The sequence below is a fragment of the Alexandromys fortis genome, unplaced genomic scaffold (genome assembly GCF_014885135.2).
Source record: "Alexandromys fortis isolate MF-2015 unplaced genomic scaffold, M_Fortis_MF-2015_v1.1 scaffold_7, whole genome shotgun sequence".
NCBI lineage: Eukaryota > Metazoa > Chordata > Mammalia > Rodentia > Cricetidae > Alexandromys > Alexandromys fortis.
In genome coordinates, this window is record NW_026067920.1 from 13,759,052 (window position 1) to 13,774,572 (window position 15,521).

At 41.9% G+C, this 15,521-nt stretch overlaps 1 protein-coding gene across 2 annotated transcripts in view; it reads right to left on the reverse strand.

Moving 5' to 3' along the window:
* Window positions 1-10,161: 10,161 nt before the first annotated feature.
* Window positions 10,162-15,521, reverse strand: part of Grb10 (growth factor receptor bound protein 10) — a 120,700-nt gene continuing 115,340 nt past the window's right edge. For both annotated transcript variants that reach the window (XM_050141116.1, XM_050141115.1), the window contains exons 16-17: window positions 13,544-13,637; window positions 10,162-13,276 (exon numbers count right to left, since the gene is read on the reverse strand). In XM_050141116.1, the coding sequence (XP_049997073.1) occupies window positions 13,130-13,276; window positions 13,544-13,637 (241 nt within the window). In that variant the 3' untranslated portion in view covers window positions 10,162-13,129. The remainder of the gene's footprint in view (window positions 13,277-13,543; window positions 13,638-15,521) is intronic.

Below are 15,521 nucleotides of genomic sequence, written 5' to 3' on the forward strand. Positions count from 1 at the left end.
CCATTCTGTGGAATGAGGGTTAGTACATTTAGAAGGGCACATGTATGAAAACTACCAGGAAGTTGTGGCTAATGTTTTGTGGTTTGACTGGGAGTTATTTTTGCATCTCTCAAACTTGAAAGAGGCTAGTGAGATAAACTGGCCGATCTACCTCAACTAACAAGACAGAAGCACCACTATTCCCTGCCCTAAATAACTATTGAATCATATAGAATGAAATCTGCTCTAACTTATTTAATGCTAATTAATTGATTAACATCTGTAACTAAAGGTTTCTCATCCTGCCTGGTCCCACAGCTGCTTTTAAAATAATCACTCGGAGGCTTAATATTAATTACATATTGTTTGGCCTATTAGCTCAGACTTATTATTAACTAGTTATTACAACTTAAATTAACCCATTTTTATTATTCTATATTTTACCACCAGGCTTGTGGCTTATTATTATTATCAGCTGCTGGTGTCTCCCTGACTCTGCCTTCCTTACCCACTTCTTTTTGCTTGAATTTTCTTCCTAGCTATATTCTTCCTAACTATTGGCCAAACTTCTTTGTTAATCAATGGTAATAAGGCATATTCACAGCATATAGAAGGGCATCCCACATAATTATAATCTTCCCTTTTCTGCCTAATTAAAAAGGAGTGTTTTAACTTTTTGTTCTTTTTTTTTGTTGTGTTTTTGATTTTACGAGGCAAGTTTAGCAGTCATTTTCCTGTGGGTCCTGCATGTCTAATTTATGCAGCATATTGTCAAGCAGTTCAGACAAGTGCAGTTTCTTCCCCAAATGCCTAGCCTTGCCATATTGAAAGCAAACTTCATAGGGAACTTCTTCAATGCCTATTATCCTCTTGAAGTAATTGGTACTGCCAGGAGTAGACCTCTTAGTCAAGAAAAGTCTAAATTCTTAAAACATTTTAAATGCCATATTCTGTAGGTCTGTAAAGTGTTTGAAGACTACCTATCAATCACAAATATATCTTTGTATACCTAGAAAACCTAACTAATGTGTCTATAAATTTAACTATTAAAGATGACTATTAATTTGCATTTCTTAACTATATATTACATTTTTAAATGAGCTGCATAAACATAATACCTTAAACAAGAGTAGAACTAAACATACAGTATAACAAAATTGACCTTAAATTTGTATCAATAAACCAAAATCTATACCAATGTAAAGTACTTTGAGATTAACAATTGTTTTTGGTTTAAAGTAGATTTAATAATCTACCTTTTTTCATCATTTCTATATCATATCCCCCCTTTTTCTGTAGAAAGAGATTTACTATTACCATTAACCACTTATAACCAATCCCCTTTAAATGAAAACAGACATTCATACATAATATTTTTGGAATTTGGCCATAATTTATGCTACTTTCTGCTGATTCAGAGTGCTGGTAGTCTTATAGGGATCCTGAGAAAAGTTAGAATTATGGTCAAGTCTTGGCTGTAGTAGTCTGTGAGGCTGCATCATTTCAGCCAGTTGCTTGAAGATGTTCTGGATATTGGATCACATAGGCCATCATTCCCATGGAGACCTCTCAGGGTTCTTGCTTGATCAAATCATATTACCCTGGAAGGAATCCATAACTTCTCATCTTCTGTGGAAACAAAAGCAGAACCTCTTTCCCAAAGCAACACATCCTTAGACCCAAGTTTGAAGTCAAGATACCTTTATGTTGGGTTAGCTTAGAAGCCCCCACAATGAAATGTCTTTCTGTAGTTAGCTCATTAACAGTCAAAAAAATTAAAGATAACGCAATAGTATGCATAATCTAGACTCTGTGAACATTCCATCTTTTTTGGCTTATTATTTTTATATTACTTTTACTGTCTCTTTAAAGACTTTATTTTTATTTTTTAGAACTTTTTTTTTATAATTACCTATACCTCCTTTCCTCTCTTTCTCTCCCAAGCCTAAATACATTTTTTTAAAAATACACTATGACCCATTTAGAGGTTTTTTTTTTTTTTCCTGAATCTGTCTTTATGGTGTACCTATAATCATTTTTTGATCACTGTTTTAAACTGGTAAGCAGGCCTGGCTAAAATTAAAGTGCCTACTTTGGCTGTTGGTTCTACCCTACTTGACGTTTTATCATGGTGGAGGTAGCAACAAACTTCATGCTTACTCCCTTCTCTCAATACTGCCATTAGGTAGTGTGCAACGGGCCCACAAACTTTTTTGTCTGTATGAGTACGAGCTAAATCCATCAACAGTACAGGTTGATTAGTCTTTTTGTATCAAGGCCTGTGTGAGATTATGGAAACGCACCATGCTGCTTAGCTCATGGTGGCTGGTGACTGACTCTATATTGCAGTCAGCTATTGGGAGACATATCTCTTTATGATGGCCAGCATGAAAGACTAGGAATCCCAGTGCAGCTCTGTTTCTGTGCATTTAGAAAAATTTTAAAACTTTCTCTGGCCCTATGGAAATTTGAGAGCCTCATACTGGTATGCCATTTGTAATTGGAGGTTTCTTCTCCTGCCTGGTCCTGCAGCTCCTTTTAAAATAACCACTCAGAGACTTAATACTAATTACAAACTATTTGGCCTATTAGCTCAGGCTTATTGTTAATTAGCTCTTACAACTTAAATTATTCTATTTTTATTATTCTATATTTTTACCAGGAGGGTTGTGGCTTGTTACCTCACATTTTGCTTTCCCAGAAGCTACTGGCATCTCCCCAACTCTACTTTTTCTTCCCTAGACCCTCCTGCCTCTCTTCTTGGATTTTCTGCCTAGCTATATTCTGCCTGGCTATTGACTAAATCAGCTTCTTTATTAATCAATGGTAACAAGACATATTCACAGCATATAAAAGGGCATCCCACATAAAATGTCATTCTGCCATGTTGTCACATCAAATGTATTTGTCAAGACAAGGCCATCTTTTAAGAAGTTCTGCCAACCAACCTTTTTCTCTCACTCCTACAGTTGTATCAGTTGACTTTGTACAGGCCAGTGTGATCTATACTGAGACAATCCATGCTCCAGAAAGCCCCATTGATGGCAATGCTTGGGGAGTGGTGCCTAGCTTGAAGAATATAAAATTTACATTTTTGATCTCTGGCTCACGCTTGCTTCTTGTCAGGCTGATATTTAGTTTAAAAGAATGTGCTTTTTTTTTTTCTATTTTGTGTTTTTTTTCATTTCCTTCTCTGAGGTTATTGGGGTGGAGATCAGGTTCAAACAACTGAATTTTACATACAATATACACCTATGTTGTGACTGTCAACTGAATGTTGGCATTCAGTTGTTAGCAGAGAGTAAAAAGACCAATCTGAGAACTGACAGTAGGCTGTTCATTAAAATGTGGATTAATCTGACCCAGCCATGCATCTTACCCATAGGATGTGATCAGTTGATGGATCAGTCCTCAAATCTAGAGTGAAGCTTTGCAGAAATAGATTAACAACCTGAAAGGGCATTGTAGGGGCAGATTCTCAGAGGGATCACTGCTCACTCTATCCCCTGTTACCACTTCTGTTCTCCAGTCTCTCACTTATTCTAGTGCCTTTTACTTGAATCTTTTATGATGACAAATTTACTTTCTCTGCACTCTCTGCAAAGGCTACTATCTACTTATTGCAACTCGGAACTTAAAACTCAGGAATCCCTGAGGCTAAAACTTTCCTTTTCTATATTAGATTCTTTTTGGACAGGGGACAGGACATTTCTTGGCTTTGATCTCATAATCTTGTGTCTTAGAGTGATGAGTATAGGGGAACACTACTATGGTGTCTTTAATAATTAGTTATGTGTGTATTGTGTGTATATGTATGTGTGCATGGAGGTGTATGTTTATAATGTATGTGTGTGTGCACACACGTGTGTATCCATGGTGCATGGGTAGATATCAGAGGACAATGGCAGGGGTTGGGTCTCACCTCCCAGCTTCTTTGGAGGCAGAGTCTCTCCTGTTTTTATTGTCTTGTATTTTATTTGGAGGCATTAATTTTCCTTTGGTTCTCACCTGGCACCTTGTTTTTGAAGTAGAGTGTTTCTTGTTCTAACCTTCCAACTTATTTTCAGGTAGTCTTTCTTGTAGTTCTCACCTTCTGTCTTGTTTCTGAGGCAGAGTGTCATCTGTTCTTGTTTGACACCTTGTTTTCAAGTAGTCTATTTTCCAGGCTAGCTGGCTCACAGGCTTCAAGTGATACTCTTGTCTCCTCTTCTCAACTCACCATAGAAGTGTTCAGACTGTAGATGGGTACTGGGTACTACCTTTAAAACAGTGGTTCTAGGGATCAGAACCAAATTCATCAGACTTGCACAGCAAGTACTTTGACTCATGAAGCCATCCCTTAACATTCTATTCTGCACCCCTCACAGACACAGTGTATATGTGAGAAAGCACACAATGCTATTCCTGTTTATCTATGGGGGATTGGTTACAATATGTCCTATAGATAAAAAATATCTGTACATTCCTAAATCTGTACACTCTCAGGTTCTATATACCAAATAGCATCATATCTACATATAACCTAAATATAAACTCTTATAAACTTTATGTTTTCAATAGGACACTCATAGTGCCTAATGCAATATAAAAGTTGTATAGTAATTGTTTTACATGCTGTTGAGGGAATAAGGAAAAGGGAGGCTGTAAATATTCAACATCTATATAACCTCTGTGAACCTCACTAGAGAGTTCACATTGGCAGCAATGCAACAGTTTCAGTTCGGTTTTACTTAAATCTACGGAGAGCAGCGGATTTCAAAGGTCTGGCTATAATTCCATCAGAGATTTTGTTACTAAGAGAATTGGCCATAGCTTTTATTTCAAACAACAAGCCTCCAACATGACATCTGATTAATATGCAATGGAAAAACCAAGTAAAAAATGTCTTTTGGTTATAAAATTATTGGACAGCATTTCGGGTGAGTCATCTGGAAGGGAAGGGCTGAATCAATGAGATGATCAGTTATAATGGCCTGTGTGCCTGGCTTTTGAACTTTTCACACAGTCAGTCCTTTGTCACAGGGCTTGCTGATTTAGTTTGTGTACCAACATCAAGGAGCAGTTGAGGGGGCAGCAAAGAGTTGAATGGACACAAGTGCCAAAGGGTTTGGGAAAAACAGATGCTGTAAGCAGAAGGTAAACGTGATCCAACATAGGAACAATTGTGCTCTTCAAAACCAAAATAAGGGGTTAGGAATATAACTCATTGGTAGAGTGCCTACCTAGCATGCATGAGGTCCTGGGTTTAATCCCTAGTACCATTTAAGAAAAAAATAATAAGAACAAACTAAAACAAAAAAACCCCAGATGTCATACATGAACTAGTCCCAGGAATCAAACCTTTAGTTTGAAGACTTGCACTGTGTTCCAGAAAAAAAAAATGATACCAATCTATTAGAAAAGGACAGCTATATTCACTGCCTTTTCTGGAGATTGTCTTGCATGGTTCCTCAAAGCTATTTTTTCTTGAAGATGCCTTCTGGGGCTGGGTTGAGATTGGTGGCATGTCTCTCTTTTGTCAGCCTGATAGCAACCCCACCTCTGTGGTAGATGGAGGGATGACACATAAGACCTGTGTTGGTTAAGCTTCTCTCTCTCATCAACTAGACTTATCTGAGCAGAGGGAACTTCAATAGAGAAAATGCCTCCATTGGATTGACTTGTAGACAAGCCTGTGGGGCTTTTTCTTGATTGATGATTGCCGTGGGAGGGCCACTTTGTAGCGTGGGTGGTGCCATCCCAGGTCAGGTGGTCCTGAGTGGTTTAAGAAAGCAAACCAAACAAGTCAAGGTGAGCAAGCTAATAACCGGCATTCCTCCATGGTTTCTCCTTTAGCTCTTGCCCCAGTTGCCCCTCAAGTTGCTTTTGGTCATGTAAAGTGGTTTTTTGTTTGTTTGTTTGTTTTTGAGTCAGGGTTTCTCTGTGTGACAGCTGGAGCTGTCCTGGACCTCCCTTTATAGATCAGGCAGGTCTTGAAGTCACAGAGATCTGTTCGCCTCTGCCTCCCGAGTGCTAGGATTAAGGGCGTGTACCACCATGCCTGGCTATGCACGTTGGGTACCCGGTGTTACTATCACACCAATGGACACCAGGAATATGGACTGTTGCTATGAGAGAACTGACCATATTTTTCTTTTGGAGGAGGATAGGTGATTGTGGAAGTGTTTAGGACTTTGGCCTGGAAAAGCCATTGAGTTCTCTAAGCTTGCCAAGTAGTTGTGGAAGCTTAGAAGACGATGTTCTCAAAAGGAAATTGGCTTGTGACGCTTCTAGAGGTAGTGTGAGAGTCTCTCAAAGACTTAGCAGGGCCGTTCATGTGATAGATTTACAGTAAGAATCTGTGATATCTGCTCAGCAGGATCTGAAGGATCACCAAGATCAACAAGAGACCAGCACCACTGAGGCCAACCCTTTGTTTTACTGCAGTGGGTCTCAACCTTCCTAATGCTGCAAGCCCTTAAGACAGTTCCTCATGTTGTGGTGACCCCCAGCCATTAGATTGTTTCTGTGGTTACTTCATAACTGTAATTTTGCAACTGTTATGAATTGTAATGTAAATACCTGATATGCAGGATATCTAATATGTGACCCCGTAGAAGGGTCTTTTGTCCCCCAAACGGGTCACGACCCACAGGTTGAGAACCACTTCTTTACCAGGACAGTTGATGCTGGTCAGCTGGAGCTGAGAAAATCCACTGTGGTTAAGAGGAGACCAATATCATTGAAGTGAAATCTGGCTGTATTTCTTCAGGGTTAACACATGGAAGTTGGGATCCAGAGAGTACCAAGGCCCGTATCTCATGTTGGCAGCTGAACTTGGCCATGTGTAGGAGTCCCCTAGGTACTACTGATTTTGAAGCCATGAAGGGCCATAGAGAACGGCTGAGTCTTGGCATTGTGAGAGACCAGGAGAGATCACTGGGAAGGTGTGTCCCAGATGCGGGACTTTGAGCTACAAGATTTAATTCACATTGTTGAATTTTGATTTTGCTTTGATTTTTTTCTTTGTTCTGGTTCTTCCCTTGTGGAATAAGAGTTTGTACCTTATTTTTTATTGTACAGGAAACTGCTGTTGAGCGTTTGGACTTTTTAAGAGGCAGTGTTTGTTTTTTGTATTTTTTTTTAAAGAGAACTTCGACTTTTAAAGCATTGAAGTCTTTATAAAATTATGCTTTGTTTTATCTTGTGATATTAATATTAACATGGATTCTTGGGGACAAACAAGAAGGTAAAGTTTATGGTGTAATAGTGATGTGGTGGGTGTCAGGGTGACCAGGAGTCACAATTGTGTTGGTTAATATTTCATCAGTTGGACACAAAACCTTAACTGAGAAAATGCACCCATCAGACTGGCCTGCAGGCAAGCCGATGAACGTTTTATTTCTGTGGGCGGTGTCGTTCACGGGCAAGTGGTTCTGGAGTGTGTAAGAAAGCAAACCGAGTAAGCCAGGAGGAGCAAGACAGTGAGCAGTGTTCCTTCATGGCTTTGGATTCAGTTCCTGCCCTGGTTTCCCTTTATCGTGGACCATAATTGTAGAATGAAATAAACCCTTTCCTCCCCAAGTGTCTTTTGCTTCTAGTGTTTTATCACAGTAATAGAAACAAATTAAGACAAAGTCCAACAGTGCCAGTTCCGCATTTTCCGTTGTTGTTCCTAATCTTTAAGAGTGAAGTCTAAGTGCCAAGGGGCAAAGTGATATGAATGAGTTTCCTACTTTAAAAACAAATACTGTTTTTACAATTTAATAAACTTTCCTTTACCATTAACTCTATATAGCTGTCCTTCTTAGTGGCTTTGCTTGATTTTTTTTTTTTTTTTTTTTTTTTTTTTTTTTTTTTTTTTTTTTTTTTTTTTTTTTTTTTTTTTTTTTNTTTTTTTTTTTTTTTTTTTTTTTTTTTTTTTTTTTTTTTTTTTTTTTTTTTTTTTTTTTTTTTTTTTTTTTTTTTTGAGACAAGGTTTCTCTGTGTAGCCCTGGCTGCTCTGGAACTCACTCTGCAGACCAGGCAGGCCTGAAACTCACAGAGATTCACCTGCCTCTGTCTCCAAGTGGTGGGATCAAAGGCACGTGCCACCATTGCCAATACATCCTTCTTAGTATTTTAATGGTCATTGAAAACATGTATTTTTGAAACGATCTCATATAATCCAAGTTGGCTTCTGGATTGTAAGTCACTATGTCGCTAAGGCTAGCTTTGAGACTTCTGATCCTCCTGCTTCCGCCTCCCAAGTGTTGGTATTATAAGTCTGTGCACCTGTGTCTGGCAAAGACGATGTATCTAAAGTACTTATGATGTAGTGAAATCAAGATTCAGGTTGTGCTCTGGGCATTTTTTTCTTCCCCTGTGTGCTCTGTTTGGCTTCTGTCATTTTATCTGGAGTGACCAAAGTACATTTGAAACTCTGGTCTGGTGGCTCTCACCCACCCTCATTATCATAGACTCGTGAGGGGCCACAGGGCTGTGTCATGGTATGCCATGATGAGGAGGGGTGTTGTCTGTTTCTGTGAGGGGCTCTTGTAGCAACCACAGATGCACATTGTGTGAGTATGTGTCTGGGATGCACCTCAAGGTCTAAAGTAGACATTGGTTATTCTTCCTTGATCACTCTCTAATTCACGGAAACAGTGTCTCTCATAGGACCCAGGGCCCACCAATTCTGGCTAGGCTGGCTAGCCAGCTTGTTCCAGTGATTCTCTAATTGCTTTAGGAATGCTGGGATTACGGCGCTGCCACACTTGCCGGGCTTTTATGTGGGTTGGAGAGATCCAAACTCTGGTCCTCCAAGTGCTTTACCCACGAGTCATCCCCATAGCCCCAAGGACACATGTCACTGGAGGTGACAACATCCACTTTCCCTAAGTGGGCTGTAGGTTGAGACTGCTCATTTGTTTCCCAGCCTATTAGCTCAGGCTTCTTATTCACTAACTCTTACATCTTAAATTAACACATTTCTATTAATCTGTGTATCAGCACGAGGCTGTGGCCTACGGGTAAGGATCTGGCGTCTGCTGTCTCCTCCTATGGAGGGATCATTAGCTGCTGAAGGAGATAGAAGCCAGATCCTTATCAGTAGGCCATAGTCTCGTGGCCGATACACATCAATAGAAATGGGTTAAGATGTAAGAGTTAGTGAATAAGAAGCCTGAGCTAATAGGCCAAGCAGTGTTGTAATTAATATAGTTTCTGTGTGATTATTTGGGACTGGGCTGCTATGAAACGAGCGAGCAGTCTCTGCCTACAGTGAGTGACTGGGGTAGGTTGTGGAGGAAGCATGAAGTCAGCAAGTGACGCTCCAGAGCACACGGGTGGGGACCTTCAGTCATGTGAGGGCTTAGGACAGCAGTGGCAGAGTGCATCATTTTTTTTTAATGTGTCAGTTTCTCTAAAAAATATTGTTTTGTGTCTGAATGTTTTGCCCATATGTATGCCTGTATATTGTGAGCATGCCTGAAAAAGCGCCATCAGAGTCCCTAAACTGTAGTTAACAGGCAGTTGAGAGCTGTCACGTGAATGTTGGGATATAACTGGAAGAGCAGCCGCACTCTTAATTGCTGAGCAATCTTTATAGCCCCCTCGATTTCTTGACAACCTGGGTCCTTGATGGTTTAATGCCTTGTCAGATGTGTGTCGTGTTTTGATTTGGAGGTGACTGTTAAGCTTTTGTGGATATGTGACTCTCTGAAACCTTCTAAAGTCCACCATGCCTTGTGTATGATCACAGTCCTAGGTGTATAGATGGACAGGAACTTCCGTGCTCCTTTGTACCTGGAGACCAGAGGTTAACCTTGGGTGCTATTCACTTTATTTTGTGAGACCAATTCCTTGATTTGATCCAGAACTCACCAATTAGGCTACGCTGACTGACCAGCAAGTCCAGCAAGCCCGGGAGCCCCGACTTTCCCTCCAGCACTGGGATTATAAGTGTGTGCCACTACTGACTTTCCTGTGGGTTCTGAGGACTGAAACCATCATGTGTGGTAAGCACTTTCCCCACCAAACCATCTCTCCAGCCCAGGCCTGTCTTTTTTTTTTTTTTTTGTCTTGTGGGGAGGAGGGACAGGGAAGAGGTCGGCAATCTGAAACCTGGTTCTCTTACATTCCCAGCGAGCACTCTGAGCCACTGAGCTACCCACCCCAAGCCTAGTCTTCAGATACGGGCGCAAATAAAAAGACAACAGAAAATGAAGAACACTGTATTAATGTTTATTTCTAATAACAAGAAACAGAACATCAGTCCCTTATTTGTACAAAAATACCTGAAAGTTTACAATTAGGTTCACGAGCCAAAGAGCTATATAGCACAAAGTGAGGCAAAGCACGCGGGGTAAAGGTTTTGTCTGTTAATTAACACCCTCTGCATTCCCTGAAAACGTTTACATGTCAGGTCACTTTCTGGTCACTGCGGTTTGCACTATGACATCACAAATCTACAGTGAGCTACTGATGCTCACGGAGGCGCAGCGATCCGACAGACTGTCAGGTATTTAAGTGCAGAAAGGAGAAGACAAAACATCTAAGCTGAGGCACATATTTCTTCAAAGTTTAAGCAAACAAAAAAAAAGAAGAAAAAACACGTTCAGAAACTCTAACACCTAATAATATAACAGAGCCTACCTATTGAAACTCTAAAAACCCAAAGCATTTGGCATTTTCCTTCTCAACTTAGTCCAGGTGGCTACACGGAGTTCTCATTTAGAAAAGAAAATCACAGGCAGAGATTACAAAGTCAAACAGGCTCCAAAACAACCCTGAGCTGTCCCCTTTACATTCATGTCAATTAAATACAAAAATAAAAGTCAAATGTCCTTCAGTCTCTGGCTAGGGGGGCTGGGTACCCACTACCCCAGGGACTAGCTGTTTCAGGTGGAATTCCCAGCTGCCTGTGCAAAGGCTGGCGAGCTCGGGGCCACTGAAGTCTGCTACACTCAAGGCGGGTTGCAGCCTTCGACAATTCACTTCGGCTAGGGAAGTACAAAATACTACGTCAAACCAGCTACATACAAAATTGTGAACCAGAGTCAAGCCTATACTTTCCTTTTAAATAAGATGCATACTTATAAATATGAGATACACGTCCTAGCCGACTACTGTAGAGGCAAAAGAGAAAAAGATTATGCACTGTGGGGACTGGTCTGTGTAAACTGGAGAAAGAAACCCTAGAGTTGTTTGCTGTCTGTTTTGTAAAGTTCTGACCTTAAGTCAGCAAAAAAAGAAATGAGTACGGTAAAACTGAAATGTCCGTTATCTGTCCCAAAGGGGAAGATCAGTGGAAACCTGCTGCCAGGCATGAACTTGAGAATTATCTCATTGTCAACTGAATGATTAACTAGCTGCGAAAGAAAGAGAAATGCAATTGAGCACTTATGCTTACGAAAATGTCTTACTAAAAAAAAAAAAAGATAAAAGATAGATAAAAAGTTAAAAAGTAAAAAGAAAAAAATTCTTCATTTGTTGTAATAAACATCGCGTGGAAACACGGGTTGCGTGGTCTGTGAACTACAGTGTTTCTCTAACTGTGGACCAGCTTGCAGCTGACTCGTTTTTTACAAAGCGCTGACACATCTATCTTCCACTAGGCCGTCAACCGCAGGGCAATCAGGGGTGCTCCCTGGGGAGCACTCCAGTGAGTCGGGACTGGCAATCTAGTGGCTAGCTCAGGTTCAAAGGGCCAGTCAGGGGTGGTGTCAGGCAAGGAAACCTGTTCACCACGTTTGTCTGTGTGTTTCTCACGGGAGTCCTGTCTGCTACCCTCATGCCTGATAAATCAAGGGGACAACAGAGGGTCCTCCAAAGGGTTCAGGGGACCCATTGACAACTCCAGCCACCTTCTGACTCCTCTCTTGGAGGAGGAAGCAAACATCATGCTGCTAAAAAACTGTTCAATGTTCACAACCACTGTGAGGTACTTCTCGCCCGAAGCCAGTAGAGGCAGAACCTCTGCATACCCTGCTCCTGCTGGCTTAGGGGGTTTTCAGTAGGGCGCAGGGGTCATCAAGCAAAGACTCAAAGCCAGCCGATGCCAGTGCCCTCTGCAGTGTTTCCTTATCTTTATCCATAGACGCTCAGATTGACAGAGCACAAGGCCAACAAGTTGACATTTTCTCTTTAAATCCTTTAACCCCACGATCCCACCCCACCCCGGTGGGAGAACTGAAATGACTGAGGCTACTGCAGAGGGTAAAGGCAGCAATTATTCTACAACAGTGGGTGGCTGTGAAAACGTGAGGCACAGGGCACCCCAGATGGACTATGTGGCATCCACAATGAATACCAATGTGTTCCAAGAAGGCTTGCTGACATCAGTTTAAAGCTGAGGTCATGCAGCTGTGCTGTGCTGGGGGAACAGCGAGTTTTCCAAAGTAACGAGGTCTCCTGCACTGTGGAGAACGAGATACACGAATAAGAAATGACCAAACACCAGCACAACAACAATGGTGACCAGACTGTGGGAGCTTGACGGAGTCCACAAAACATGCTTGGTGTCACCCACAGTCGACACCTTTGATTATTTTATTTTATTTTTTAAAAAAAAAGCTTTTCAAGTATGATGGGGAGGACTGGGGTGTCTATAATGTAGGAGCCAAATCCACACTGTGGCAACCTGTGGCAAGCAGGATGCCCTCAACAAAACTTTGGGGACCCATTTTATTTTTTCCAAGCTGAAATCTGCCAATTCAAAATTCTTTGTCCCATCTGGGTTGCAAAGCCACACCCCCTCCCACCATAGGCTGAGCACAACATTGACAACGAAGAAGGAGTGCAAAAAAGTGATACAAAAAAGTAAACATCGCGGTTGTAATTGTCAAGATTATTCCAGGGCAAGAGTTCATTTCCAATTACTTCTCTGCGGTTTTCACCCTACGTGGCCTAATCAAAAATCGTCATTCCAGTTTCTTCCCACACTTGCACTGGATCTCAACCCTCCCCCAATTTAAATGGCTGACGCAGAGGGAGGTGGTCCTGCTTGATCCGCAGCGGCAAATCTTTGTGAAGTCCAAATAACTAATTGATGTTGGTCGGTTGGCACCGACCGAAAAGCCATGTTGTTCTGAGTCCTTAGGTGGGAGCAGGTGTGTGTTCTCCCCTCATGCAGGCGTCTCCTCTCCGTTCCAGTGTTGCTGCCTCCAGCCTCTGAGTGAGGGCAAGGAGGTCATAAGGCCACGCGGATGCAGTGGTGCTTCAGCTTGCAGGGCAGAACACCTTTGTTGAGCTGGTAGAAGTCGACCAGCTGGATCAGGTCGGAGAACTTGGTGTTCCCATCATCCAGAGTGAAGAATGTCTGCCCATCATCCTCGCACTGCAGAGACATAGGAAATACTTGCCACGTTAGAGGAGGAGGTGACCTTGGGGGACAACCCATGGCCTGTGGTCAGGAGCCAATTTGCCTGCTCATGGTTTTGTTCCTGAGAGCCACACACACAAATGTGGCAAGGTAGGTCAGAAAACACGGTGGGTAGGGCCGTCTGCTACACTATCTATAGTTTGTTATATTCAAGTTGGGACTGCAACTTCCATTAGGAATGGAAGCAAAAAGAAGGACTGGTTTGAAGGGATCAGTACTTACGGGCAAGATCTGGAAGTTTTTAATCTTCTGGTGGTGGCACAGAGTCAGTACGAATGCCTTTGGATTACTCTGGCTGTCACGGAGCAGGAACAGCCTGTGGAGTGGAAAACCAGCAATTGATTATTGATTTTTCTAAACCCAAGTGTATTTCCCATGTATGAGTATGCATGTAAACACAGGCACATCAGCTAGACCTGCTGATAAAAATGGGCTTACAGCCATGACACTTTGGTGTTTGGGCACCTGAGTGGTTTTCAGTGGCAACAGCATCCAGAAGGAAGTTGACAATGTCGTTTGACATTGAAAGGAAACTACAAAGACGAAGGTGAAATGTCCTATGTTAGAGGGTTAGAAAGTGCTCGCAGTCCAACAGGAACATGCCAAAATTACCCAAGGAAGAGAAGTTTTTCCTTAGAGAAGTGACCTAGTGAGCGGTGGAAGACTCACCACACCCTTCCCTCCTGGCAAGGGAGAAGTGCTTCTGTGGGAGCTAAGGGGATGTGACCTTGAAAAGAAGCAGTATTTCCCACTTCCTTACACTTCACAAGGTGAAATATCAGCTGAGGGGACAGGAACCAGACTGAGACCATCTTCATCAAGTATCAGACCATCACTATGGGGACAGAGCTAACGGACTTCAGATATCTCCCATCGTTTCCTGTGTACTCCTGCCCTAGATATGCGAGCCAGTTCTAGCCAAGGGATGCTGGCTGGACTAAGTCCAGACACCACTGGTCAGGTCTGGCTTCTGCTCACAACAGGAGCTGACTATAATGCCTACAAGGAAGGCAGATACAGCACCTAAGGTTGTGGATTTTCCCCCTTTGTTGTAAAGCATACAAGGAGGAGCACGCTAAAAATTTAAATCTCTGACAACTGTATCAGCGTTTGCTTCCTGGTTCTCATGATACCACTGTGGTTAGGTAAAACCACACAGAGCTTCCATTCAAGAATTACTAGCAATAAAAGGACATCAAGCTATAATTTACTTTTAAATGTTAAAAAAGGGGGGGGGGGAAACAGTGACAGACTAAAAGTGCTGTCCTATTATCACTAGAATCCTGGGTAGAGTTACACAGCAGAATTGAGTGAATTCTTCTTGTAACTTTTCTACAACTTCCAAACAATCACAAAATAAAATGTAACAGAACAGCACAAAGAGGCCTAACAATGGTGCTCTCCAACCTTGGAGTGCAAGAGGTAGTCCACACACTAGGAAGGAAGAAAAGCAAGTTTCCAAGTTCTGCTTGGCATCACGAAGAGGAAATGTCATGAGATATTAGATCAAAACTACTGCCATTAGTGGTGTCACCAGCTTGTTGAGTGTAATGTTAGACCAGAAAGTATTTAAATAGGACCGGGGAATCCACACTTGAAACACATTTGTTAACTTCCCAGTGCCTTTAGAATGCAAATATCCAGAATTTGTACACTCTGGGAAACACCAACCAGCACGTTACTCCATGGCTTGGTGTGGCCAGACTTCCAGGGAGAACGTTATCTTGGACTCAAGATATGTAACATGTTTCTCTTGTATGTGGAATCCAGACTTAACAATATATTTTTATCTTTATCTATGGCGGTCACATGGAATCAGTGCAAGCAGAAGGGGACCTATTTGGGGGCAGGAGAGGGACCACTGGGAGACAAGGGACAAAGAAAGGCAAGAAGGGCAAATAATGGAAAAAGTACAATGGCAGACATGAAATAAAACTCCATAACAAAGCCCTTTGTTTTGCAAACCACATTTGTCTGGCGTGGGGTGGTGGTGGCACGGCTAGGGTGCCATTGTTGTGGAACATGTTCACTGTAGGCAGGATGACACGCTTACTCACTCACAGAAAACTTTGAGCGTGGAGTGTTCCTGTCTCAGTCATTTATCTACCTACCATTTCTATCTGTAGATAGGGAGCAAGGGCAGGATGAAGGCAAAGGTGAACACTTGCCCTGGGCTGCGAGGGGCCACTGGGATTATAGC